This window comes from Lissotriton vulgaris, chromosome 12 (assembly GCF_964263255.1).
Source record: "Lissotriton vulgaris chromosome 12, aLisVul1.2, whole genome shotgun sequence".
Taxonomy (NCBI): Eukaryota; Metazoa; Chordata; class Amphibia; order Caudata; family Salamandridae; genus Lissotriton; species Lissotriton vulgaris.
In genome coordinates, this window is record NC_141700.1 from 294,363,753 (window position 1) to 294,391,298 (window position 27,546).

The following is a 27,546-nucleotide window of genomic DNA, read 5'->3' on the forward strand; positions in this document are numbered from 1 at the left end:
TTAATGTCTACAATTTAATCTTTCTGCATTAACGTTTGGATCTATTTGTTTCGTTGGCTATAAGATTTTATGGTGACCATCAGACAAAATCCAAATAATGTTAATACTGCATAAGTGTCCCATAGACATTTAAGTAGAAAATACACACATTTTTTCTACGAGTAATGTGGTTGGTGTTTTTTTTTAAGATGAGTCAGACGTACATATGAACTATGATGAATAGCAATTAAAGAATATAAAACAGTTGCAAATGTAATTTGTAAAAATTAAAGTTACAGGCATATCCTAAATTATATTTTATATCCATTTACATTTCTAGGTGACTATAACCCTCTACGGCGCCGAAGGCGAGAGTGAGCCTCACCACCTCTATGATCCAGAAAAGCCAGTATTTGAACGTGGAGGGGTGGACATTTTTGTTCTGACCACTTTGTTTCCACTTGGGGATCTGCAGAGTATCAGACTGTGGCATGACAATTCGGGTGAACGTCCATCGTGGTAAGCAAGACATAGCGCTGATAAATATAATAAATTCTCATAGTGCATATAGCTTACAACAAGGAATAGATCATGTGAAATCTACTCCTCATCTCACAGCACAGAACTGATATGCCATTGCTTAATGGCACTGACTACAAGAGAAATGGCCAAATTAATATATCTGACTAGATATCTGCTCCTTTGCTCCTTTCTAGAGTTATTAGGCACATTCCTGTAGACCAGTATCATGTGTTCGAAACTTGAGTGCCCCATAGTGTATTGATATGTCACCTTGATAATAGCTCCTTGAGTTCTATATAAAATTCCCCATTAAAACCTGATGGCAGTGTTCAGTGACTTTATATACACAAATGATGAATATGATAGGGCTGGCCCTTTGTGATTGATTTGATTACTAATACTCTTCACTCCTATTGCATAGTATAAAGGCAGTATCATTGTTTGGGAAGCGGCTAAAATGGATGTGCTGCTTTAGGATTGAGCTAGTTTTTTCGTTGCTGTATATTCGCCTGAGGTGATGCTGACCATTGGATGCAATATAATGATGTCCAAGCTAAGTGGATGGCTTGAATTAGTTTCTTTGATTTGATATGTGTTAGTTTTTAATGATGGTATATTGTCATGTAGATATATGTGTACATGTATTTAATATAGAGTGGCGGTCACTGCAATGTAGGTGTGGTTCTGACGGTGTTTCCATCGAAAATACCTCTTTTGATGAACTTTTCACACTATGAACAGATTTGTATGAACACTGGCAATCTACTAACTCGGTCAGATAAAGTTCAGAATATCAAGTATCATGGAGAACCATCCAAAGGAATAAAATTAGAAAGGGGATAAAAAAGCAAGTGTGTTCCCATTTTAACTCCATTTGGAAATGTTGCTCATATTGACAGCCTGTACCATTGAGTTGGCATGAAAGTAGAACTTCATTCAGAAAGAGTAGTTTAATTGGTTTGGTATACATTTTTCTTTTGTTTTTGGAATATGGGAGTGTCCTAGTAGGATTTAAGGAGTTAACACCTTTATAAATCACTGATGGTTGGGACTCACAAATACCTCGTTAGTATGGGAATTATAAAAAAGCCATAGGTCATTTTCCTAACTTACACGGAGGTTCGTGGCTCACCGTGTCATCAGCCCTTCAGCCCAGCAGCACACCGGTCTCCCAGCCCACTTCTCGCCGCACCCGCTCCGCGGGTGCCGCTTCGTAGGTGGACGCTGGTGGAGACAGGAACTTTGAGAGGCATTTCATCGTCCAGGCGGCAAGGCGGTAAGGGGCGCGAGGAACCAGCGGGGCTGCGAGCGTGCGGGGACTTCATTTCCCAGAAGTCCCTGCAAGACCGACGGAGAGCTTCCGGTCCGCTCTCCCTGCTGGCCCGCCCCCCGCCCTATTACAATTTCAACAACTTCTACATAACCTCATCATACTCCCGCAGCGCGGGACGCAGCCCGGGCGAAGACTGGGCAAAGACAGGGCCGTTTGAGGCCGTTCGAGGACGGCAGAGGACGGCCCCGGCCCTGTCACCCTGCATTTCACTTCGTTCCCTCAGGTCCCCACGATTTCTGACTTATACCATTGACGATCACGATGCGTCCCACAACCAGAAGCACATCTAAGAAAGCTACATTGGTGACACAAGTGACCGGTCCCATAGACCTCTTCATATCCAGGGTAAACGACACCATTGATAAGAGCATAATTCTACTGGAGAAAAGAGTTTCCTTGGACCTCATGCAGGCTAAACGCTCTTCGTTAGGTTCACTTGCCACCGCAAACTCCCCTGCACACCAGGTCGCTAACAACTGCTCTTTACCAATACCACTAACTATTGTTCCCACGATGACTGTCCCAAACTCTGTAGATTTATCCATAACCCAAACAGATTCCGATCAATCATATGTCGACCTTGAGGCGACCCCAGACTTAGAAGCCTGCCAATCACAAACTGGAAAATTAGACCAGAGTGTCACTAGTAATTCCATACTACCTGATCCAGTAACGACCTTAGAACCGACAAAAACAAGGAAAAACACCTCCACTTTCACCAAGGCTATGCCAAACATCAAGGAAAAATCTAAAATAAAAATAAAGAATCACAACCTGATCACGCCCACCTCAAATTCCTCGGCAGGTATCCCCTGCTGGGTGGAAAATATGGTAATGGACCTCAAATCAGACCTCGAAGCCACAATTTCAGCACAAATTAAACCTCTAATATCAAAGTTGGACAGACTCACCTCACTAATCAACACGAAATGTAGCTGCAAGAAAAGCGGTAATGGCCCCGCACAAACGCATGGGGCAAAGGAAATACTCCCAAAAAAAAAACACACCTTGTATTAAACAAACAACAGGCATAACGACCAAGCCTAATACTTTACCAGCTAGAAAGGCGTCAGCAACACAACTCCCAGCCAAAAAAGGGAGCAATTCAGATGCTCCCCCTGACACCCCGGTCGCGGTAGATCTCCCCCCGCAATACAAATAGACCCAGTAGGCCAAACCAAAACAAACAACCGACAAGTAAAAGGTAATAATGGAAACACCACCATTCCACTAGAGACCCCTCTCCGAGAAAAACCACTAGAACCTAAGACCAAGCAGTCTCGGCCCAAAATAATCAATTTACCCCCGGAAGCTTCTCCCTTCGTGGTGGTGCTAACAGCTGTACCCCCACTGAAGGAGGGTGTAAGAGAAACTTTCGCAGAGTTGAGGAATAAATGTGCCCAGTGGCTCCCACTCCATAAACCCTTACCCGCTCACATCAGGGGCGATATCTTCTCCGTACGTAGAGGAGATTGGGTCGGCAGAAGCACAAAGCCCATAGCGGGGGACGTCATCAGCATCAAATTTAGGGAGATAGGGGCATCTAACTATATCTGTAACTCACCCAACAGTGGACCCGCCACCCAAATAAATCCCCTCCCCTTGTCCTATTTCCTACCCCCATCCTCAAGGCAAAATTTTCCCTGTCCCGCCTTCCCATTAAACACCGGGCCCATAAATCCCTCAGAATACAATACGTATCAATACCAGCAGCCCTCACACACGCCACAGTTTCCACAAGTACCACAACAACCAATCTTCCATTGGCAACCACCTCCCCAATTTCCTCAACCTCTACATCTCGTTACCCAACCACCTGCTCATCTTCCTCAATACTTACACCACACTTCCCAACAGTGGCGGCAACCCCATCAATCCACGCAACATAATATTCACCAATGGCAGCAGCCGCGGCAAGGACGGCTCCCCCCATTCAACCCACTAGGCCTTAATCATCGAGGCAGAGAAAGGGACGAATGGAGTGGCCAGGATCACTGGAGAAAGCACAGGGACCCCACATGTTGGGATGGCTGGAATGACCTTCATTTAGCAAATAGGTATAGCGCCTTAGAGTGCGTTGATTGACTACCACAGCTACAAGAACACCCCCAAATTCACACAGACCCATCGGAACCCACGGCCTCTCCATTAGTCCCTCTAGACCCAGAGATCCCTCCAGCCCCAGAGATCTTTAACGAACCAAAAATAGTAAAAAGCTCAAGGGATAGTCCAACAATCCAGAGCCTGATCTCGTGGAACATCGCAGGATTAAGGACAAAAATAGAGGATGGGACAATTATGCATCACACGCATAACCACCAAATAATATGCATACAGGAGACATGGTCATTACAAGAACACCACCTACAGGGTTACAAGACGTACTCCTCCCTCGCAAAGCCAGGACAGATAGGTAGACCAAAGGGAGGCCTGTGTATTTACGTAGCCAATACTATCCAAAACATCAAAATAAAGGTCATAGAACTGGACTCTAATTTGCAGATCCTTGGTCTCTCCTTCCCGAAAAAAGAGTCAATGGTTATCATTAATTTTTATAACAACCTGGATGAACTAGACTTTCAGGGAGTCCTGACCCATCTCCACGAAAAACTAACCACCCTCAGAATGAAACAAGGAGAAAGAAGCCCGGCAACAATAATATGGGCAGGTGACTTCAACCTTCACGCCTGTACCCAACCAAAAAGAAAATGTCCTGGCATGGTGACAGAAGAAGGACTCTCACTCACCCATTTTTCGCATAACAACATGGGCAGACAAATGAATGATCTCCTATCCGACCTGGATCTCCAGATAGTAAACACCTTGGACCATGGAGATAATTCACTAGCACCTACTTACTTAGGAAGAGGCTATAAAACCACGGTAGACTTCATACTAATATCAACATCCTTACAATCAAGAGTAAAAAACTTTGAAGTCAAGCCGAATCCCCAAAGTGACCATGCAATACTAAATCTGGAAGTCTTACTAAACTACCAACAATGTTCTCCAGTAACAATAGCCAATGCACTGACCCAAGAAAATATCAACATGGATAATCTAAATGGGTATTCAATAAGATGGGGAAGGATCAACCCAGAAGAACTTACTAAAAAGCTAATAAGATCAGTCTATCCCCAAATCAAAATTTGTTTGGACATAGCAACAAAAGACGAAGAGCTTCTTAACAACTTCGCCCAAATTATAGACAAATTAAAGGTTTTACTTACAGCAAAACAAAAACCCGGTCTATCCCGACTCAAAGGCTGGTTCAACCAAGAGTGTACCAAGGCTCACACAAAGCTGAAGCTAGCCTTAAACAAAGATGAAAGGGACCCTCGCACTATAGCCACCCTTAGAAGTGAATATTACAAAACAAGGAAAAAGAGGAAAGAGGAACTCAAGCAAGCGCTTTGGCATGAACTCCACACCAGTGCACAAGAAAAAAACCCTCAAGCCTTCTGGAGAATCATAAGAACTCCCTTCTTGGTAGACGACACGTGCCCAAAAATCGAAGCCGCCATAGATGCTGCAGCTTGGGTATCACATTTTACCAGCATCTTCCAAAAACCATCCTCTGATCAAGAGACGGAAGAGGAGGAAAAAACATTCCTACCATACCCTATAGACATAAATTTCGAAATCTCCGAGATTCTTTTGGCACTGAACTCAACCAAAAAAGGAAAAGCTCCAGGCCCGGATGGAGTCCCGGCAGACTTTTTTAAATACCAAACAGAACTTTGGGCACCGATCTTAACAAGGGTCTGCACCGCAACGGCAAAAAAAGGAATTTTGGAGTCATGGACAAGGTCCATCATGGTGCCGATATTTAAAAAAGGTAACCGCATGGACCCTGCCTGCTACCGCCCAATTTCCTTGTTGGATTCACTAGGGAAAATAGCAGGTAGAGTGATCCTAGAAAGACTTCAGGATTGGGCGGAAGAGAGAGGCATCCTATCCGACCTACAATTCGGATTTAGAAAAGGACTAGGAACCGTGGAACAAGCCCTAAATCTATCGGTAATTTTTGGAAAATATGTGCACGCAAGGAAAGCAAAACTCTATATGACCTACGTAGACTTGTCCGCGGCTTTCGACTGTGTCTCCCATACAAAATTATGGTCCCTTTTAGCAGAAATGGGGGTAGATCCATCACTCCTGAACTTTTTAAGGGAACTCTATTCCAATCCATCCGCAAGAGTCCGCTACGGCACAAAGGGGGAACTGACGGCGTCCTTCAGAGTAGAGCGTGGGGTTAGACAAGGATGTGTCCTGGCACCCTTCCTTTTCTCCCTCTACACTAACAACCTGGAGGTAGAGCTCCTGAAGGGTGCCCGAGATCTTCCACTGGCCAAACATCGCCCGATCCCCGCTCTGCTCTACGCGGACGACGCCGTCCTCCTCGCACAAACCCCTCGTGAACTCCAAAGATCCCTCAGCAGATATTCGCAGTTCATGAGAACGCTTGACCTTCATATAAATGTAAAAAAGACTTTCGTAATGAAGGCTGGGGTTGGGAGAAAACAGCAAAAATCTATTTACCTTGACACCCAAAAAATAGACTCTACAAATGAATACTGCTATCTGGGAGTCATGATAGATAATAAACTCTCCTGGAAACCAGCAGTAGAAGCCAGAAAACATTGTTTTAAAAGAGCACTAGCCGCATTGGTGTCGTTTACACAAAAATTAGGAAAACGTCCGCCCAGAGAATTGATGACCATATATAAAGCCAAATGCCAATCTACAGCTTTATATGGAGCAGGACTATGGGGCCATACGGATGTTACCTCTCTGCAAACTGCAGAAAACAATTTTTTCAGATTCCTCTTATCAGCCCCCAAAAGTTCTTCGACCTACGCCTGCCATTTAGAATTGGGTGTTCCATATATCGAAGACCTTGCGAAAATCCAACCACTTCTTTTATGGCGACGTATCTGGGCGTCAGAAAAAAACGACCTTACAAAAACAATACTGGCAGATGCAATGTCCCTGGACTACGCTTTAAAAATCAAATGGCTGGCATATATCCGGAACTTCCTCTTTGACCTTGGAATAGAAAAATACTATTCAAACCCCGAAAAAATTGGAGAACTCTCAAAAAATAACTTAAAAACACGAGCCTTGGACCACCTGGGTAATCTGAGATTACAATCAGAAGCCGGGAAACAGTCGGTACAGCACGCAATAATGGTCCAATCTACTCTTTTAATGCAGCCCTATTTAAATCTCGACATTGGCATCTTCGACCGATTTCTCCTGATAAGATTCAGACTGAACATATTTCACAAATTGGTAGCTTTTCCAACGCCAAACGTTTGGGACCCAAATCCACTCCCATGTCCTTGCGATGGGAAATCAAGACAAACCACCCTTCATACTGTTCTGTTCTGTAAATTTTATCAGGAACACCGCAAACTTTGGTTACTGACTCTTTTAAAATCTTGGGGTCTTAGACAATGTCGAGTAGCCATGTTGAGTTTGCAGCTTTTGGATACTGAAGCCACATGTTACCATTTTCTTAATTTTCTGAAATGTATATACGGACACAGGAAAAACCTTTAAAATATAATAGTACTGGATAAACTACCGAAATTCCTTTTGCTATTTTTAAAGTTATCTGTAATTATTTTGCACTGCAGATTTATTTTTACTATGTACTGCTTTTATGGATCTTTGTAAAAAAATCCGAATAAAGTTTATTATTATTAAAAAAAAAAAAAAAAAAAAAAAAGCTTTTTGGGTGAGGGAGACCTTTCTCCCGCATTCACTTTCGGATCTGCGGCCTCATAGGTGGTACTGTCTATTCTAAAGATCTGATTGACTACCGCCAGAGAAAAAATACTTAGGTGGCAGCCATACACGGCTAGGGATGCAGTCATTGTTTTCTGCATTTAAATATGAAATGGCCTACAATGGGCAGGATTGGCACACCTCGTCCACAATAGGGGGAACTTCAAAGGGCCTCCCTTAGGTTTAAATCCAAACAACTGGAAAAAGATGCAGGCTTCACAACTCAAGAATTGTCTACACATAAAATGGGGTCTGGTTCATAGCGGCTATATTAGAAGAGTGTTTGTTCTAAATTCTACACTCTTAACTACAAAATTCTACACTCTTAAATACAACAATGTATATGTTTTTTATTGCAGATGTTAGGATTAGGTCCCCAGTCCTCTCTCGTTGACCATGTCCAATAACATCACATGACACACCAGTAGCATAAAAAGGAGTCCTACCCTTATGTCTATGCTTGTTATTGCTAACCTGTGGGTTCCTGCATCCTGGCTCCGGAGTTTCCTGTTGTTGGTTGCTGTCTTTTCACGGGCTCGTGAGAAGAAGAAGAGAATTCCCTATTCCCCCTTTATTTGCCCTTCTTGTCCCGTATCCTGATATTTTTTCCTTGTCCTGGTGCCTCGTTTTTGGGTTTATACCTTATTTCCCCCTTTTTCCCGTTTTGGGTCCCCTGTAGCTATTAGTTAGTTAGTGTCCTGTTTATTTTGGTCCAGCCCTCGATATTGTTTCATATTTTGACGAAGCGCATGTGGGATTTGTTTCTGCTTTCAGGGGCTCCTGTTGGCAGAGCGCCGGTGCACGCCGCTCTCCTTTCTTGAAGACGCGGAGTTAATCAGTAAACATTCGCGCCGTAGCGCGATCCCTAGCCGCATTTGCGCTTCCCGTCCACCTCGTTTTAGGTGGACGTGACGTTTTGGGCCGTTCCGCGAGAGGAACCCGGCTGGGTTTCCTCTTTCCTTTTTGCTAGCGCAATAACGCGGAAGAGGCTCTCGTCTTTGGAATTGTCCTGTTTCCCTTTTCCCGAACCACACTAACAGGGGTTTTTTGCACATACCGTTGCTTTAGGTGTGTTTTTTACCCTGTAAACTGATTACTCGCCCACGCCCAATACACCCTTACTATTCAATTATCAACTCCTTGAAGCAAAGCCTGCTCACGCTTATGGTAAGTGTGTGTGATGGTATTTGTTGGATATGGATATATGCATTAGAGGTAAGACTGGGGACTGAAACATAACTGTGGGGTGTATTTGTTGTTTCCCTTTTGCAGGAGCAGAAGAAGGAGGCGGGTGTTCCTTTTGGTGCCAAGTTACATGGGTGGAAGGTGTGGTTGCCTTATAATTTTCCACCCCCTTTTCTGAGTCAGCAGCTTTCTCATCTGTGCCTGTCAGAGAGTGGCTGGTGAGTCGGATAAGTGGATTGGACATATCCTCGTTCCTGCAGTGTGTGGGTTGGGCAGGAGTCCAACAGAATAACAAGCCCACGTTAAACTATACTGCCTGAACTTGGATGGACGTTGAAGGAGGGGCCATGGCTGGGGCTGAAGCCCCCTCCATGATTGATATAATGGGTGCCCTTGCTGCCTTACAGGCCCAAGTACAGGAATTGAGACAGGAGAATGTGGGTTTGAGACAAGAGCTGGTTGCAGTAAGAGCACAGGCCCAGCCTAGAGCCCAAAATCCTGTAATACAGTCGGCTACGTTCCAGTATGGGGGGGCGGGACAGAGCAGCCCTGGAGGAAGTACCCCTGTAGCTATCACTGTAAACTCCCCCGTTCCTGTTCCCCTGGCTCCGCCTGAAAGATTTTATGGGGACAGTGGGAAGTATGGGATGTTTATGAACCAGTGTCAGTTACACTTTATGTGTCGACCTGGTGCTTTCCCTGATGATGCCGCGAAGGTAGCCTTTACTCTTTCGTATCTGGCTGGTACGGCTGCCCAGTGGGCCATCCCCTTAGTGGAAGGGAATGATCAGGTACTGAGGGATTACAATGCATTCAAAGAACTGATGAGGGGATTGTTTGCCAAGCATGCTTTCATGCAAGCTAGTGATTCATAATTACTGAAACTACGACAGGGTCGACAGGATCTTTTGACATATATAGCGTCTTTTAATCGTCTGATTGCAGAGACACATTGGCCGGCCGATAAGCGGACATCCTTGTTTTACCAGGGTCTTAATGATGAATTGAAGGACGTGGTTTCACAAGTGGTGGACCCCCCTGAGGAGTGCGCCGCATTTATAGATCTAGTTGTCAAATTGAATCACAGGCTATCAGAGCGCCGCAGGGATCGTGGTCGTTTTCAGGTTTCGCGAGGGAACTTTGTAAAGACTGAAGTGAAACCGCAACCTGGTGAAGCAAAGCCAGAACCTATGGAAATAGGAGGGATCAGGGGGCCCCTTACGCCTGAGGAAAGAAAGAGACGGAGGGATCAGAACTTATGCCTCTATTGTGGACAAGGAGGACACTTTGCAAGAGAGTGTCCCGTTAAACCGTCTGGATCTGGTTTTGGTAAAAAGGTGGCATATGTACAGGTGGAAAGGCTACCCCTAACGGTGCATAGAAGAGAACAGTATGAGGTGTTGGGAGCAGTGGATATGGCGCCCAGACATTTTGTGATTTCGGCACAGTTGCTGTTGGCAGAAGGTAAAAGGGTGCCTGTTTCGGTGTTGTTGGACTCAGGGGCCACTGGTAATTTCATTGACATCTCCCTAGCAGAGAAATTAGGTGTGCCTTGCCAGTATAAGAAACAGCCAGAGCCGGTACGTGCAATAGACGGGACTGAGTTGTCGTCTGGGTGTATTACTAGGCAAACTATGCCGTTGCGGTTGTTATGTGACAATGGACATTCTGAGTGCGTGGTTTTCGATCTGATAGACGCGCCTTCTTTTGGCCTAGTACTGGGGGTGCCTTGGCTCCAAGAACACAATCCCAGGATTGATTGGGTACTACGGCTTGTCACGCTTGATTCGCATTATTGTTTGAAACATTGCTATAGCGAGGCCAGTGACAAGGTCCCTCCCTTGTACTGTGCGGCCACAGAGGAGAACGGGGTTCCAAAACAGTACCTGGAATACGCCGATGTGTTTGACAAGGGTCGTGCTCAGAGTTTGCCTCCTCATCGGTCTTTTGACTGTAGGATAGACTTAGTGGAGGGGATTCCATTGCCTAGTAGTAGAGTGTATGCTCTGTCAGAACCAGAGGAAAGACATCTCAAAGAATATCTGGATGAGATGTTGGAGCTAGGTTTTATCCGTCCTTCGTCCTCTCCTGTTTCTTCAGCCATCTTTTTCATCCCGAAGAAGGAAGGCACTCTGAGGGCCTGTGTGGACTATCGGACATTAAACAAGGCCACTGTTAAAAACCGGTACCCTCTTCCGCTCATCCCCGTGTTGCTGGATCAGCTCCGCAAGGCCACGGGTTTCTCTAAATTGGACTTGCGTGGAGCATATCATCTGATCAGGGTGCGGCCCGGTGATGAGTGGAAGACGGCTTTTAAAACGAAATATGGGTTATTCGAATACTGTGTGATGCCGTTCGGCTTGTGTAACGCGCCGGCGGCGTTCCAGTATTTTATAAACGAGGTCCTGAGCGAACATCTGGATAAGACAGTAATAGTTTATTTGGATGACATCCTTATTTTCTCTGAGACCAGTGCTGACCATCATGCTCATGTCCAACAAGTGCTACAGAAACTACGAGAACATCGGCTTTATGCCAAGCTTGAAAAGTGTCAGTTTGATGCTAGGGAGGTGGAGTTTTTGGGTTTCCTCATCTCCTCCGAAGGGATACGAATGGACCCAAAAAAGATACAAGCTATATTAACCTGGCCGGTGCCTACTACGGTGAAGCACATACAGGTACTTTTAGGGTTTGCCAATTTCTACCGGCGCTTTATCTCCCACTTTTCAGACATTGTGGCACCAATGACCCGCCTGTTGAGAAAAGGGATTTCATTTGAGTGGTCCCCGGAGGCCCAGAATGCCTTTCGGTTATTGTTGGAAACCTTTACAACCGCTCCAGTACTGGCTCACCCAGATCCGGCGTTTCCCTTCTTTGTGGAAACGGATGCTTCCGCATGTGCTGTAGGTGGTGTCTTGTCCCAGAGGGAGGGGGGCACGGGGGATATGCACCCTATCGCCTACTTTTCAAAAACATTGCTGCCGGCCGAATGTAATTACACGGTGGCTGAGAGGGAATTACTGGCAGTAAAATTGTCCTTCGAAGAATGGCGCCATTATCTGTGGGGGGCCCGGCATACAGTTACAATCTACACAGATCACAAGAATCTGGAGTTCTTCAGATCAGCCAGGGCCTTGACACCCAGACAAATGCGATGGGTCTTGTTTTTCAATGAATACAATTTTATTATCACTTACAGACCTGCCGCTCAACAGATTAAATCAGACGCCTTGTCCCGGATTCATGTTGATCCAGAGGAGGTAAAGGCAGGGAAGGAAAACAGGCCTATGCTGGATAGCAGGAGGATTGTGGGAGTAGTATCGGTGGAAGAATTTGCTTCGACTATTAAAGATCTGTTGCGCAATATGGATGTGGCCCCTTGGTTACAATTGCCACAGGTGGTACTCAGAGACGGGTTGTTGTATCAGGGGGAGAGGTTGTTCGTTCCTCCCGAGTTGAGACAAAAGGTAGTGGAGTGGTGTCACTCATCCTCTTTAGTTGCGCACCCGGGTATCGGGAAGACCAAGGAGTTGTGTCTGAGGTGGTTTTGGTGGGACACGGTAGCCCAGGATATCCATAAATATGTGACAGCTTGCCCTGTATGTGCCATCAATAAACCCTCACACAGTAAGCCCTCGGGCCTTTTGCAGCCGTTGGCAGTGCCCCCTTCTCCTTGGCACACCATTAGCATGGATTTTGTCACAGACCTTCCCTTGGTTTCCGGTTTTACCGCAATACTGGTGGTGGTAGACTTATTTACCAAGATGGCTCACTTTCTGCCACTTCGAAACATTCCCACAGCAAAGGAAATGGCATGGGAGTTTTTGGTCTCAATAGTACGGTTACATGGGTTGCCCACAGCCGTCATATCAGACAGGGGGGCGCAGTTTGTGTCTCATTTCTGGAGGGAGCTCTGTCTGGTGCTCAAGATGGATATACGTTTGTCATCTGCGTACCATCCCCAGTCAGATGGGCAGACAGAACGCACCAACCAGACGATGGAACAGTTTTTGAGATGCTTGACTACGTCCCTTTCGTGTGATTGGGTGAGGGCCTTGCCCATAGCGGAATTCGCATATAACAACAGTGTACACTCGGCCTTGGGCATGTCACCTTTCTTTTGTTCTATGGGATTTCATCCCAGAGCCCTCGCCATCCAACCCACTGGGCACGTGCCAGCCATTGATGAAGTCAGTAAACGGTTGGGAGACATCTGGGAGGTGGCTAGGTGCAGCTTACAGGACGCCAAGGCAGCTATGAAGGTGCAGGCGGACCGACATAGAGTCCCAGCTCCGGGGTATAAAGTGGGTGACCAAGTATGGTTGGTGTCCCGTAATTTAAGACTACAGGGTTCTCGTAAGCTACAGCCCCGGTATGTAGGCCCTTTTCCAGTGGTCCAGGTCATCAACCCTGTGGCAATGAAGTTGTTATTACCCTCGAACTATAAAATCCACCCAGTGTTCCACACTTCCTTGCTGAAGCCCTTCATCCCATCGGATCAGGTCTTACCTCCTCCTGCCCCCGTATTAGTGGATGGCGAAGAGGAGTATGAAGTGCAGGCCATTCTTGATTCCAGAAGAAGGAGGGGTAGGTTGTATTACCTGGTAGACTGGAAGGGGTATGCCCCGGAGGATAGGACATGGGAACCGGCTGGAGGAGTGCATGCGCCTCGGCTGGTGAGAATATTCCACAGGCAGCATCCCCGAAAACCCCGACCGGTGGGGAGGGTTGTCGGGGGGGGTACTGTTAGGATTAGGTCCCCAGTCCTCTCTCGTTGACCATGTCCAATAACATCACATGACACACCAGTAGCATAAAAAGGAGTCCTACCCTTATGTCTATGCTTGTTATTGCTAACCTGTGGGTTCCTGCATCCTGGCTCCAGAGTTTCCTGTTGTTGGTTGCTGTCTTTTCACGGGCTCGTGAGAAGAAGAAGAGAATTCCCTATTCCCCCTTTATTTGCCCTTCTTGTCCCGTATCCTGATATTTTTTCCTTGTCCTGGTGCCTCGTTTTTGGGTTTATACCTTATTTCCCCCTTTTTCCCGTTTTGGGTCCCCTGTAGCTATTAGTTAGTTAGTGTCCTGTTTATTTTGGTCCAGCCCTCGATATTGTTTCATATTTTGACGAAGCGCATGTGGGATTTGTTTCTGCTTTCAGGGGCTCCTGTTGGCAGAGCGCCGGTGCACGCCGCTCTCCTTTCTTGAAGACGCGGAGTTAATCAGTAAACATTCGCGCCGTAGCGCGATCCCTTGCCGCATTTGCGCTTCCCGTCCACCTCGTTTTAGGTGGACGTGACGTTTTGGGCCATTCCGCGAGAGGAACCCGGCTGGGTTTCCTCTTTCCTTTTTGCTAGCGCAATAACGCGGAAGAGGCTCTCGTCTTTGGAATTGTCCTGTTTCCCTTTTCCCGAACCACACTAACAGGGGTTTTTTGCACATACCGTTGCTTTAGGTGTGTTTTTTACCCTGTAAACTGATTACTCGCCCACGCCCAATACACCCTTACTATTCAATTATCAACTCCTTGAAGCAAAGCCTGCTCACGCTTATGGTAAGTGTGTGTGATGGTATTTGTTGGATATGGATATATGCATTAGAGGTAAGACTGGGGACTGAAACATAACTGTGGGGTGTATTTGTTGTTTCCCTTTTGCAGGAGCAGAAGAAGGAGGCGGGTGTTCCTTTTGGTGCCAAGTTACATGGGTGGAAGGTGTGGTTGCCTTATAATTTTCCACCCCCTTTTCTGAGTCAGCAGCTTTCTCATCTGTGCCTGTCAGAGAGTGGCTGGTGAGTCGGATAAGTGGATTGGACATATCCTCGTTCCTGCAGTGTGTGGGTTGGGCAGGAGTCCAACAGCAGACAGTCAAACTATGCATTCCAGAACTTCACTTTCTATTTTAAATGAACATTTCCCTTTTTTTAAATCACTCTTTTCAAGCTAATTACCACTAAATAACCTTGTACTATATCAGTACATTGCCTTGGAATGCTGAGGGCAGTCACCCTGTATAAGTTGCCAGCAATGGGGCTACCCTAAGAGTCAAAATATGTGAGATATTTGGGAATCAGGACTGCACCTACGGAGCCTTACTTTACGGACCTGAACATATGGAGGGTGGTGGAGAGTCTAGGACCAACGATCTGGTTCAGAAAGACGCTTCCCCTATCAATGATGGGTAGGGTTGCTTTGGTATCAATGGTGTTGCTCCTAAGGTGCCTTTAAACTCAGCTGGGCTCACTATACGAGATTTCACATTCACACTACATTAATATAGATTGACTGATTACAGTACTGCTCTGGGTGGGTAAAGAGATGTGGTTAAACAAACCTTGCACTGGAGGGCCTGAAGATGCCCGACATGGAGTAATACTGCATAATGGCTGACTTACAACTTGCGATCCATTGGTTTGACCCAGATGACAACTGGGACAAACAATTGCTTAGGGACTCTTGTGATACAGGGCTGCTTACCACTCTGTGATGCTGGGGGCTTGAGTGCCACTAGATGCATCATATGTGGTGTGATTAACCTGCAAAATTTGAGTTTGGGTAGTATACAAGGTGATCAAACATGCACCATATACGCCTGACCTTCCTATTTAGGTACTTCAACAAATTGTATACATTTGCACATGCCATGTCAGTTGAGCAATGTTTGAGAGGTGGCTGCAACCCCTTCGGGGACCTTTATACAGAAGGATGAATAATCTCAAGACAGGAGGCCACTGAGACCCTCACACTGGGGCTGGAACAATATCTGTGTATACTAAACTCTTTGCCATGGTGCATGAGTTATGGTCATGCTTCCCGGCGGCTATATCCCACTGTATAACCGAGTGGCAATATTGGCATTGATGGGAGATAGGCGACTGATATCACACCTGTATAGGGTACTGTAGGATGACCATCCTACGCCACAGATAAAAATCCAGGCAAAATGGGCAGATGCGTTGTCCTAGCCACTCATGGTGACGGAGTGGGAGAAGGTGCATGGTGTTGGGCATATGGTGTCTTTCAATGCATGATTTAAGCAGATGCAATATAACTATAATCATCCGAAGCACCTCACCCCCCAAAGACCTTACGTGTCATGTACACCACTCGCACAGAAAATTGTTTGCACTGTGGGGAGAATGAGGCAGACTTTGTACATTGTGGCTCAGACCTGTCGATCTATTGCCCTGTTACGACAGAAGGTGGTGGAAAGGCTTAATGAGGCCACTGGTTGGATGGTGCAGCTCAACGTTAAGTTGGTTCTGTTGGGGGTGCTCCTGAGGACGAAGGGTAGGAAATTGAGTTGGAAATTTTTGCTCCTGGGGCCGTGTCTTGCTTCACCCTTAGTCAGATAACACAATACCACTCTCCCACACGATGGCTCAAACACAACGAAGCAATGAACATTACACTACATTCCCTAAAAAGAGATTTCACTCATAAAACTGAGCACATCAAAGACTGTTTTCAGAATAAGGCTTTGGGTTTTATTTATGCAATGCTCTGTAACAGAAAGACTTTCCAAGATGTCAAATGACCAACTTTAAAAAAAAATGATTTTATTGAGGCAGCTGACGCGTTTCGACCAGGAGTTCTTTGTCAAAGCTGGGGATCACACATTGTGGCATTGTATTAATAGCATACAGTGAGACACAGTGGATGGAAAAATAAACATGGGAAAAATACTTTGGGCATTAACTGAAAAATGCCAATTTATCAATCACAAAGAAAAAAACTATACAAGTCAAAAACTTTTAAAAGAAAGTAAGAATAATTTTGTCCCAAATTAGATAAGAGGGTGCCTCACCCTAACAGAAAAATAAATAAACATATATTAATGTATATACACAGTGAAAAACTTATGAAAAAATATACAGTAAACAGGGAATTGCAAGTGCGCATAAAAGAATTCACTACATTGTCCCTTCTATCGCCCGGAGCAAAAGTAATCCCAAAATAATTATAATATTTACATTTCCTAATGGTTCATGGTCCAGTGACCATATATATCGGGTGGTATCATGTGAGAGAGAGACAGAAGAGTTGAGATAAAGGAAGGGGATTAGATGAAAAAAGTGGCAAGAGAGGAAAGGAAGCGGAGACCGTCTCCGCCACCAAATCATGTTGTAAAACATACAAATAGTAATATATATATATATATATATATATATATATATATATATATATATATATATATATATCAACACACAGTTATGGCTATTCCCCAAGCCTCTTCTTCGGCGGGCACACGGCAGGGGTAGCCACCCCCGTAAATTAACACGATTTAACCTGCAGGTTCCCTCCTCCAGTCCCGGGAAGAAACCACACAGGAGCCGTGGCCACGATTCAAAAGTGCAGTTTAATGCGAATCGCAAGGACCTACGCGTTTCGGAGTAAAACACTCCTTCCTCACGGGCAAGAAATGTGCATTTCACAAGTGTTAATAAAGTAAAGTAAACAAACACGTGATAATGAAAATAAACAATATACTTCATCTTCTTACGTCTTTCTGTGGTTTTTTCATGTGATACATCACTCCATTTCATATTATTAGTTCACTTTAGGTCAAGAATACAACAGTAATTCCGATTTACAAAGTATAAATCAAATTGGCACTTGATGCTCCGTGTTTAAAAATAAAAAGTACAATACACGGGCATGGGATTCGAACCGGCCATCCCAAAAGATGGTTGGACATAATTAATGCGTTGAGCTATTTGGGCGGCAATGCAAGGTTCCTAGATTTTTACTACTAAGTGTTCAGTACCAGCAAGTTAACGAGAACAATCATGAACTGTGCCACACAAAATTTCAATGATAAGAACAAAGACAGTATTGTACGTATGCTATGTTCTAAACGTGTGGTCAAAGTAAGCACTGATTAAATAGAAGCCTCGGACCGAAATGGCACCACATATTCCAAAATTAAATGAAATACACCAGCCAAAGGCTCGAACCGGCCATCCCAAAACTCGTCAGACAGGACAGATGCATTCTACCAATTGGGTGGTAATAATAGATTCGAAAATTACGATCATTAGGTTTATGTGCCAGCATGTGAACAAGAGCATAACTGCGCCCCATTACATTATTGAAAACATACAACTGGTGGTCCCTCTGCTATGTACATGAGATGACGCTTGGAGGTTAGGTCAAATATAATACTAAATAACAGACTCCAATCAGAGGTGGGATACTCATACGCCAGTGTCCTAGCTTTACTAAAAGTCAAAAAGGATTTTTCCATAAGGGTATTTTTAAATGTATCCACCCCACTCGTTTGTTGGTTATACAAGATTCTTACCCATCATTAAATTCAAAAAATGAGAGAACATAACTATATAGCCCCAGTGGGCATACTCTGTGTTACACAACACGATAATAATTCCCTGTAGGCATCATCATATTATGTACAATTCATCATAGCAGATAGGAACCAAAAGCATATCATGCCCTAGTGGGCTACTGTATTCTTGATCATAGATGGAGTCCAAGGTAAGTTACTGTACCTGCAACAGATAAGACAATAAAGACAAAGGTCTGTTAAAAACTCTACAGCCTACAATTAATGGTTGTAAAGTAAAAACACACAAATTCTAAAACCAGCAATCAGAGAGGGTAAGCAGCAAGTAACATGCAATGATTAACTAAATATTAGTCATCATGAAGATGCACAGATAATTCTTCGTCCATATTTAGTCCATGGGGCACCTTGGTATTGAATCTCACAATGAATTTGGACTCTAATTTCCTGAGCTCCAACACTCTATTCCCTCCTCGCACATTTGGAGGGATGCAATCAATCACAGCAAATTTTGCTAAGTTGGCATTGCTCTTATGGTGTTCTTGAAAGTGGCGAGCCACTGGGTACGATTTGTCATTTTTAGTAATGGCCCTAAAATGCTCAAGCACACGTTTCTTACCTTTGTGGATGGTGCTGCCAATATAATATTTAGAACATGGGCATTTCAAGGTGTAAATGGCAAATTCAGTATTGCAACTGAGGTGTTTTTGTATGATCCATGGATCCTCATTGTTATTAAACTTGAGAGATTTTGTACTAGTACTGAACTTGCAGGCCTTGCATTGGTTACATGTAAAGAAACCTTTTATTGCATTACTTTTTATGGGGGTTTGGATCATGTTGTTACAAAGATGATCACGTAGTGATTTTGGTTTGCGGAAGGTTAAAGACGGATGATCTCCAATATGTTCATTAAGGTCATCGTCAGTTTTGAGAACCTCCCAAAATTTCTTGAGGCTCTTTCTTACTTCCCATGCTTGTGTACTATAAGTCGTTATGAATCTTATAGTTTCTTTAGGTTTACTTTGAGAATCAACGACTTTGGGAAATAAAAGATCTCTACGATCAAGGGAATCAACTTTTATGATAGCCTTCTTGATATTTTTGGGGCAATAGCTTCGGGTAAGAAACCTCTCACTCACGATTACTTTTTCTTTCTCAAATTTGTCATTGGTACTACAGTTCCTTCGGGCACGTAATAGTTCTCCGAATGGTATACTGTGTATCAAATTATGTGGGTGGCAACTGCCTGCATGTAGTAGGCTGTTACCAGCCGTGGCCTTTCTGTACAGTGAACTTTCGATAGTATTACCTTTAATCTCAAGTTTGAGGTCAAGGAATTCCATGGAATCAGAACTAATCTGGTGTGTGAATTGGAGATTGAGTTGATTTTCATTCAACATCTCTACAAATTGATTGGCTTGCTTTTCTGGCCACTCCATACACAGAAAATGTCATCTATATAACGCAGCCAGAGGACGGCGTGGTCTTGAAATAGTCTGATGTTTCGGACAACCTGCTCCTCCCACCAGCCGAGGTATAGGCCTGCAAAGCTGGGGGCGAAGCAGGTTCCCATCGCCGTCCCCTGTATTTGCCTGTAGATCTTATTGTCAAAGAGAAAGAAATTGTTGCTCAAGCATAGATCAATCATGGTGAGCAACATTTCAGTATGGTGAAGGTAGCATAGTGATCTGGTCTGGAAGAAGTATCTACATGCTTCAAGGCCCAATTTTTGGGGGATACTAGTATAGAGACTGTTGACATCTAAGCCTAGCATAAGGTAATTAGAAGACCACTCAATGTCATTGATCCGTCTCAAAAAGTTACTTGTGTCCAGCACAAAAGACGGAAGAGACTGTACCAGGGGCTGTAGAAAAAAATCTGGTAACAGCCTACTACATGCAGGCAGTTGCCACCCACATAATTTGATACACAGTATACCATTCGGAGAACTATTACGTGCCCGAAGGAACTGTAGTACCAATGACAAATTTGAGAAAGAAAAAGTAATCATGAGTGAGAGGTTTCTTACACGAGGCTATAGCCCCAAAAATATCAAGAAGGCTATCATAAAAGTTGATTCCCTTGATCGTAGAGATCTTTTATTTCCCAAAGTCGTTGATTCTCAAAGTAAACCTAAAGAAACTATAAGATTCATAACGACTTATAGTACACAAGCATGGGAAGTAAGAAAGAGCCTCAAGAAATTTTGGGAGGTTCTCAAAACTGACGATGACCTTAATGAACATATTGGAGATCATCCGTCTTTAACCTTCCGCAAACCAAAATCACTACGTGATCATCTTTGTAACAACATGATCCAAACCCCCATAAAAAGTAATGCAATAAAAGGTTTCTTTACATGTAACCAATGCAAGGCCTGCAAGTTCAGTACTAGTACAAAATCTCTCAAGTTTAATAACAATGAGGATCCATGGATCATACAAAAACACCTCAGTTGCAATACTGAATTTGCCATTTACACCTTGAAATGCCCATGTTCTAAATATTATATTGGCAGCACCATCCACAAAGGTAAGAAACGTGTGCTTGAGCATTTTAGGGCCATTACTAAAAATGACAAATCGTACCCAGTGGCTCGCCACTTTCAAGAACACCATAAGAGCAATGCCAACTTTGCAAAATTTGCTGTGATTGATTGCATCCCTCCAAATGTGCGAGGAGGGAATTAGAGTCCAAATTCATTGTGAGATTCAATACCCAGGTGCCCCATGGGCTAAATATGGACGAAGAATTATCTGTGCATCTTCATGATGACTAATATTTAGTTAATCATTGCATGTTACTTGCTGCTTACCCTCTCTGATTGCTGGTTTTAGAATGTGTGTGTTTTTACTTTACAACCATTAATTGTAGGCTGTAGAGTTTTTAACAGACCTTTGTCTTTATTGTCTTTATTGTCTTATCTGTTGCAGGTACAGTAACTTACCTTGGACTCCATCTATGATCAAGAATACAGTAGCCCACTAGGGCATGATATGCTTTTGGTTCCTATCTGCTATGATGAATTGTACATAATATGATGATGCCTACAGGGAATTATTATCGTGTTGTGTAACACAGAGTATGCCCACTGGGGCTATATAGTTATGTTCTCTCATTTTTTGAATTTAATGTTGGGTAAGAATCTTGTATAACCAACAAACGAGTGGGGTGGATACATTTAAAAATACCCTTATGGAAAAATCCTTTTTGACTTTTAGTAAAGCTAGGACACTGGCGTATGAGTATCCCACCTCTGATTGGAGTCTGTTATTTAGTATTATATTTGACCTAACCTCCAAGCGTCATCTCATGTACATAGCAGAGGGACCACCAGTTGTATGTTTTCAATAATGTAATGGGGCGCAGTTATGCTCTTGTTCACATGCTGGCACATAAATCTAATGATCGTAATTTTCGAATCTATTATTACCACCCAATTGGTAGAATGCATCTGTCCTGTCTGACGAGTTTTGGGATGGCCGGTTCGAGCCTTTGGCTGGTGTATTTCATTTATTTTTGGAATATGTGGTGCCATTTCGGTCCGAGGCTTCTATTTAATCAGTGCTTACTTTGACCACACGTTTAGAACATAGCATACGTACAATACTGTCTTTGTTCTTATCATTGAAATTTTGTGTGGCACAGTTCATGATTGTTCTCGTTAACTTGCTGGTACTGAACACTTAGTAGTAAAAATCTAGGATCCTTGCATTGCCGCCCAAATAGCTCAACGCATTAATTATGTCCAACCATCTTTTGGGATGGCCGGTTCGAATCCCATGCCCGTGTATTGTACTTTTTATTTTTAAACACGGAGCATCAAGTGCCAATTTGATTTATACTTTGTAAATCGGAATTACTGTTGTATTCTTGACCTAAAGTGAACTAATAATATGAAATGGAGTGATGTATCTCATGAAAAAACCACAGAAAGACGTAAGAAGATGAAGTATATTGTTTATTTTCATTATCACGTGTTTGTTTACTTTACTTTATTAACACTTGTGAAATGCACATTTCTTGCCCGTGAGGAAGGAGTGTTTTACTCCGAAACGCGTAGGTCCTTGTGATTCGCATTAAACTGCACTTTTGAATCGTGGCCACGGCTCCTGTGTGGTTTCTTCCCGGGACTGGAGGAGGGAACCTGCGGGTTAAATCGTGTTAATATATATATATATGTATATATGCAACACGAGCTGTCCTGTCGCAGAGGGAGCACCTCAGAGTTGGTGCCAGAATCGAGACCAGGACAGGTTCTCGAAATTAATCCACTCTCCAAATAAGAAAAATTCTGGCACTCCGCTTGGTAATTTGAATTAGTTTATTACACACACTGTGATCGCCTACGTGTTTCGAACATAACGTTCCTTCTCACGGCATGACACTGCTGTGAGAAGGAACGTTATGTTCGAAACGCGTAGGCGATCACAGTGTGTGGAATAAACTAATTCAAATTACCAAGCGGAGTGCCAGAATTTGCTTATTTGGAGAGTGGATATATATATATATATATATACGCAAGCAATAATAACACACTTGGCAAATGCAACAGTTAAATGCATGGATAATAATAATAATAATAATAATAATAATAAACACGCAGGAAATAATACTGGACGTTCTGCAAGAAATCAGAAAGATATATACTCTAAATACATCAGATGATTACCTTGGATGTGCACACTCAGGCTCACTCACACATCACAAACTCAATACTCAAAGAAAACACCTAAGATGATTACAGCCATTGGAAACTGAGGGTGCACACTGACAGTCATGCATCACAGTGACTCTTACAGCAAATAGAAAGTGAATATGCACACAAAAACAGCCACGCATCACAATGGCACTAATCAAAAACAAGATACAGCATGGGCTGCAAAATTCATCTTAGCCCACTGCAGACTTGGGGATTCACATCTGGGGACAAGAGACTCAGCTAAGCCGGCAACTTCTGCACAGAAGATGCGTCCACCATTCAGGATCCAACAATCCCGGTCTCTAAATCAACAAGCCCCTGCTTTATAATCTCAAAACACACTAGAAGGTTCAAGAGGGCTTCCTCCACTCCAAGGTAACGTACTGGAATTGGCCACCTTCATTGCAAGCATTCAGAAGTCAAAAGGAGTTCCCATGTTCCCTCTGCATTCTCACATGTTCCAGCCTTTATATTAACAAAGCTTACTAAAGCCTCTGGCAGTACATTCTACAATATCCTCTCCAAAAACAAAGCAACCTTGAACGTGAATAACCCAAACAACTTGAGCACTCTGGGGGCCAGCCTGCACGCTCAAAAAAGCTCTAGCAAGACAAAGTCAGAATTCAAGATGACATGAGGGCATCTCAAAGACAATAGTAAGAACTTCCTAATACTTCCCAATGTACAACACAATTCACATTTGTGCACCACTGCTTATAGCATCACACACTTCATCTCTCAATTTACAACATAATGCACATTTGTGCACCACTGCTCATAATACTGCACTTCGAGACCAAAAAATACATTCCACACCTTTCTCTCTCTCATGCTTTCAAATGCACATCCCACACGTTCTGTTCTTGGCATGCTGTTCTACACTATGACAGCTCCTACTTTAAAAACTGCAAGATTAAATCTCCAAGGGAAAAAGGCATATGCAGGATGTACGTACATTCAGGCTAGGGTAAAGTAAAACACCGAAAGTCAATTAAAATTATGACAGTCAAAGGTCATCACGCGGTTTCAAACCTTAGGAGTGTCTCTAGCACTACAGGCTGGTACTGGCTAAACGCTGCATTGACTTTGGGTGAGTGGCTCACGAAACTCCATGCTGTAGATACTGGCACAGAGATATGTCAAAGTGTGAGGTGATGGAGAAAATCCACATGAAACAGACTAGAAGAGACAACAAGGTGGAGGATGATCTGAGAGCATGGGAGGCTATGTTTGAAGCATTGAGAGACTTCCCTGACACCCGACCGCGGTGAGTGGGTGGAACCGCAATGGAATGCATGAAGTGAGTTATGATGGACCGTATCTTTAGAGCAGAAGGGGGTGTAGGGAGGGTTACAGTAGAACCCTGATGGGATTGTGCTCCTCTGACAACATATTCCATGGCGGGCACCGTGACTGTACTACATGGGTGTCCAGGGTTTCACACAACGGAGATGGATGCTATTACTGGCTCAGTACCGCCAACATGTTTGTTCAGCAACAAGAGCAGGATGGGGAGGTGGAGAGAGGAGGGAGGAGTTGGAAGAGTCATTTGCTGTTTAGTAAAAATATGCATATGGCCCTAATTGTGTTGAACTTGCACTGTGCACACTAGTAAAACTTAATAAAAACTATATAGGGAAAAAAATTGTACATTGTTGTTAACCTGTGTAACAAGGTTCTGTATTGCCATCTAGGAGTTTTGGTGACATTTAGAAGCCATTTGGCATTCAGCTTCGTGGTTTAGGATTCCTGCATATTGACTCCTCTTAGTAATAAAAACCACTCAAAGCATTGTCTCCACAAGAACTGCTGCAATCAGGCACCCACAAATAATGGCAGACATTCGAGCCGCAGCCCATATGTATAATTTGCAACACTGTCTTCCTTTACCTTTAGGGCACTCTTAGATAGGTACACTTATTGAGGCCTGGTTTCCATCCGCTGTGACAGTTATGCTCACGCGGGGCAAATGTAACTACACTTTGAAAAGGTAAAACTGTAGTATTAAACACTCAATAAGAGCATGCTTTATCAGTGCTCCTGGGCCCTGTGTAATGTTGTAGTCATGTAACAAAGATCAAGTAAATAGCATGGGATCCTCAAAAATTCATAGACAATGAGGATGATTTGAAGAATCAACACTGAGGACTGTCAGAGCCACCTGTCTGCTTTCAATACGAGATGTATTACTGTTGTGATGACTATCCTGGGCATTGAAGAACACCTATCATGTCGCATGCAATAGTGAACCCTGCCTTCTGATTCTGTTTAATCTCTCCAGAACCTTAAATAATGTTCTCCATTAGGGTCTTATCAAAATCTGGTCAACACACATAGGGATCAACAACATGGTACTACACTGGATCTCAGTGGCAGCTGGCATGTATCGAGGGTGGTGGGGTGGAGGGACACACAACATTTTTTAAAATATAAAATACACTTACCTTTCTGCGCAACGTCCTCCTCCTTTGGTCTTATCTGAAGGCAGGCTTCAACGTGAGACCCAGCCAATTCCCCTAACCAATCCTGGTGCTGCTCTCACAAGCACAAAACCACAGCGCTCAGACCAATCACAACGCTGCATTGCAGGGGAGCCTGGGTGCTTCCCAAAAGAGACTCACTCAATGTGGGAGAGACAGAGAAGAGACACGGCAAGATCAGGTAAGTGAATATTTATTTTTTTAATTCAAATCCCCACCATCACCCCGTAGCTTACCGGCCACCACTGGAAGCTACCCCTGCTGGCTTTACTCTTCTTCACCAACAAAAGAAACCATCCCAGAAGCACGCACACGTTGAGAACCCAGCAATGCTCCAGTGCAAGTATTTTTATAATCCAAGGCAAAATTATATTTTGCCAGTTGGGCACGTTCTTTTCTCTAAAAACAAGGCCTTTTTCTGAAGGCATTTTTTGCAATACGGAACTTTCCTGCCATTTATTTTGGTACTGCATGGCAGCCGGCTGCAATAGTCTAAGAAGTTAACTATCATAATAAGAATGATTCTAGAGTGAAGATTAGCAATCTTGGATGCCAGGCACTGAAAACACAGGTCAAACAGACTAGGTGCAAAAAAAGCTACTGAAACACACCAATTAGATGATTGAGCTAAATAAATTACAGATGTAAGGGTTAGAGGTCCCTGTCATTTACAGCGATGAGAGCATTCAGTAAAGCAATCAATCATACCCGGCATATTTACAGAGCCAAAAAGCAGGCATCAAGCAAACACTAATCATGGTCTGAAGCACAAAATCCAGAAATACAAGCTCCTCGAAGGGAGCTACACAGAAATGGACTAGTCCAAGTGAGAGCGGGGTTCTGACCAGAATTGAGGCGATATAGACACATGTTTATAGTTTGGTCAATGGTGGCATCTATTGAACCCCTTGAAGGTGTGACCACCTTCATATGTATGCTTATCACCAATAGCATGATCAATATCCGATACCTGTATATGGTATGCAAGCAACCATTCAATGTGTACCCTCCCCCTCTCCAGTCCTTTCATGAAAAAAGTACCCTTAAAAATTTTAATTTTCTGTAACAAGTTAGGAAAAACTGATGACGCGATTTCAAGATGAAGTCCTATAACCATGCTACTGAAATCAACACGTGAGTACCACTCGAAGTATGACGTTTAAAGATGTCCTCAAACGTGACCTTATCATGAGCCATTTGGGGAGTCAAACACCTCTCACTTTCTATGACACCGGATGTTTGCACACACCCAAACGTCACCAGGTGTAACTGTTTGAGAGAGGACATTTTTTCCCAATCTAATCGAAACAGCTATACTGATCAGCAGAAGAAATGCTGAGAATATTCTCCATTAAAATTATGTATTTACCCCATCTCACTTGCCTTTTGTAGATTCTCTGCCATATAGGAAGAACTCCACCACAGGAGTGAAACAAAACGTGTACCCTTTGGTAGTTTCTACAATACTCTAACTCAGACACCCGGGAATATTTGTCCCTATTCGGACTTCAGATTTTTTGTTGGAAATAATCAAAGATCAGCAATTAGGGTATTTCATGTTATTTTGTTCTTCTTATGAGAAATGTATCTATAACAAGATTTCATTAACTGAAAAGAAGCAGAGTGAAAAAATATATATTTGACGTTTTCTTTTATTATCTTAATTAACTTAACTTCTATATAACAGTCTTTTTGTTCGAGGTACTGTTGTCATCCAAGGAATGCTTTGTGTATTGAAGTGTTTCATATAGTGCCAATATTCTGCTTCGTACTGACTCAGAGGCAAACGAAACATACAATACAAAAATCAACTGCAGAATGAAATAAACACCGACAGTCAGAGTAAACAGAAAAATATTCTACACAGTAAGTGTGAGTGTGCACTGATTCTAAAACATCCTCCCTGGAGTATTCAGAAACGGTTGTGTGACATTACAACGAATGCCTTTACCAAGCATGCCTTTTACACACATCCTTTACCGTGCAGTGCCTTTACCACGCATTGCCTTTACCATGCATATACCTTTTACCATGCAAACCTCTACAATGAAATGGTAAGTGTATATACATCAGTTAAGTGAAATAAATAAAATATATATATACATATATACATATGTATATATATACATATATTCAAGCTCATGAAGTGAGGGTGGACTCACTGAGATAGTGTGCAATAGCAAACAGAATGGATCTCTCGCGGGGTAACATGCAATATTTTATTCACAGCAGACACGTTTCGGCTCAGTA

General features: G+C 43.5%; 1 protein-coding gene across 1 annotated transcript in view; it reads left to right on the plus strand.

The window, feature by feature from the left end:
* The window catches only part of LOC147673997 (polycystin-1-like protein 2), a 915,503-nt gene that overhangs the window by 546,682 nt on the left and 341,275 nt on the right, over nt 1-27,546 (plus strand). Inside the window, exon 26 of the mRNA XM_086945086.1 lies at nt 320-498. Coding sequence (XP_086801212.1) covers nt 320-498 — 179 coding nt within the window. The remainder of the gene's footprint in view (nt 1-319; nt 499-27,546) is intronic.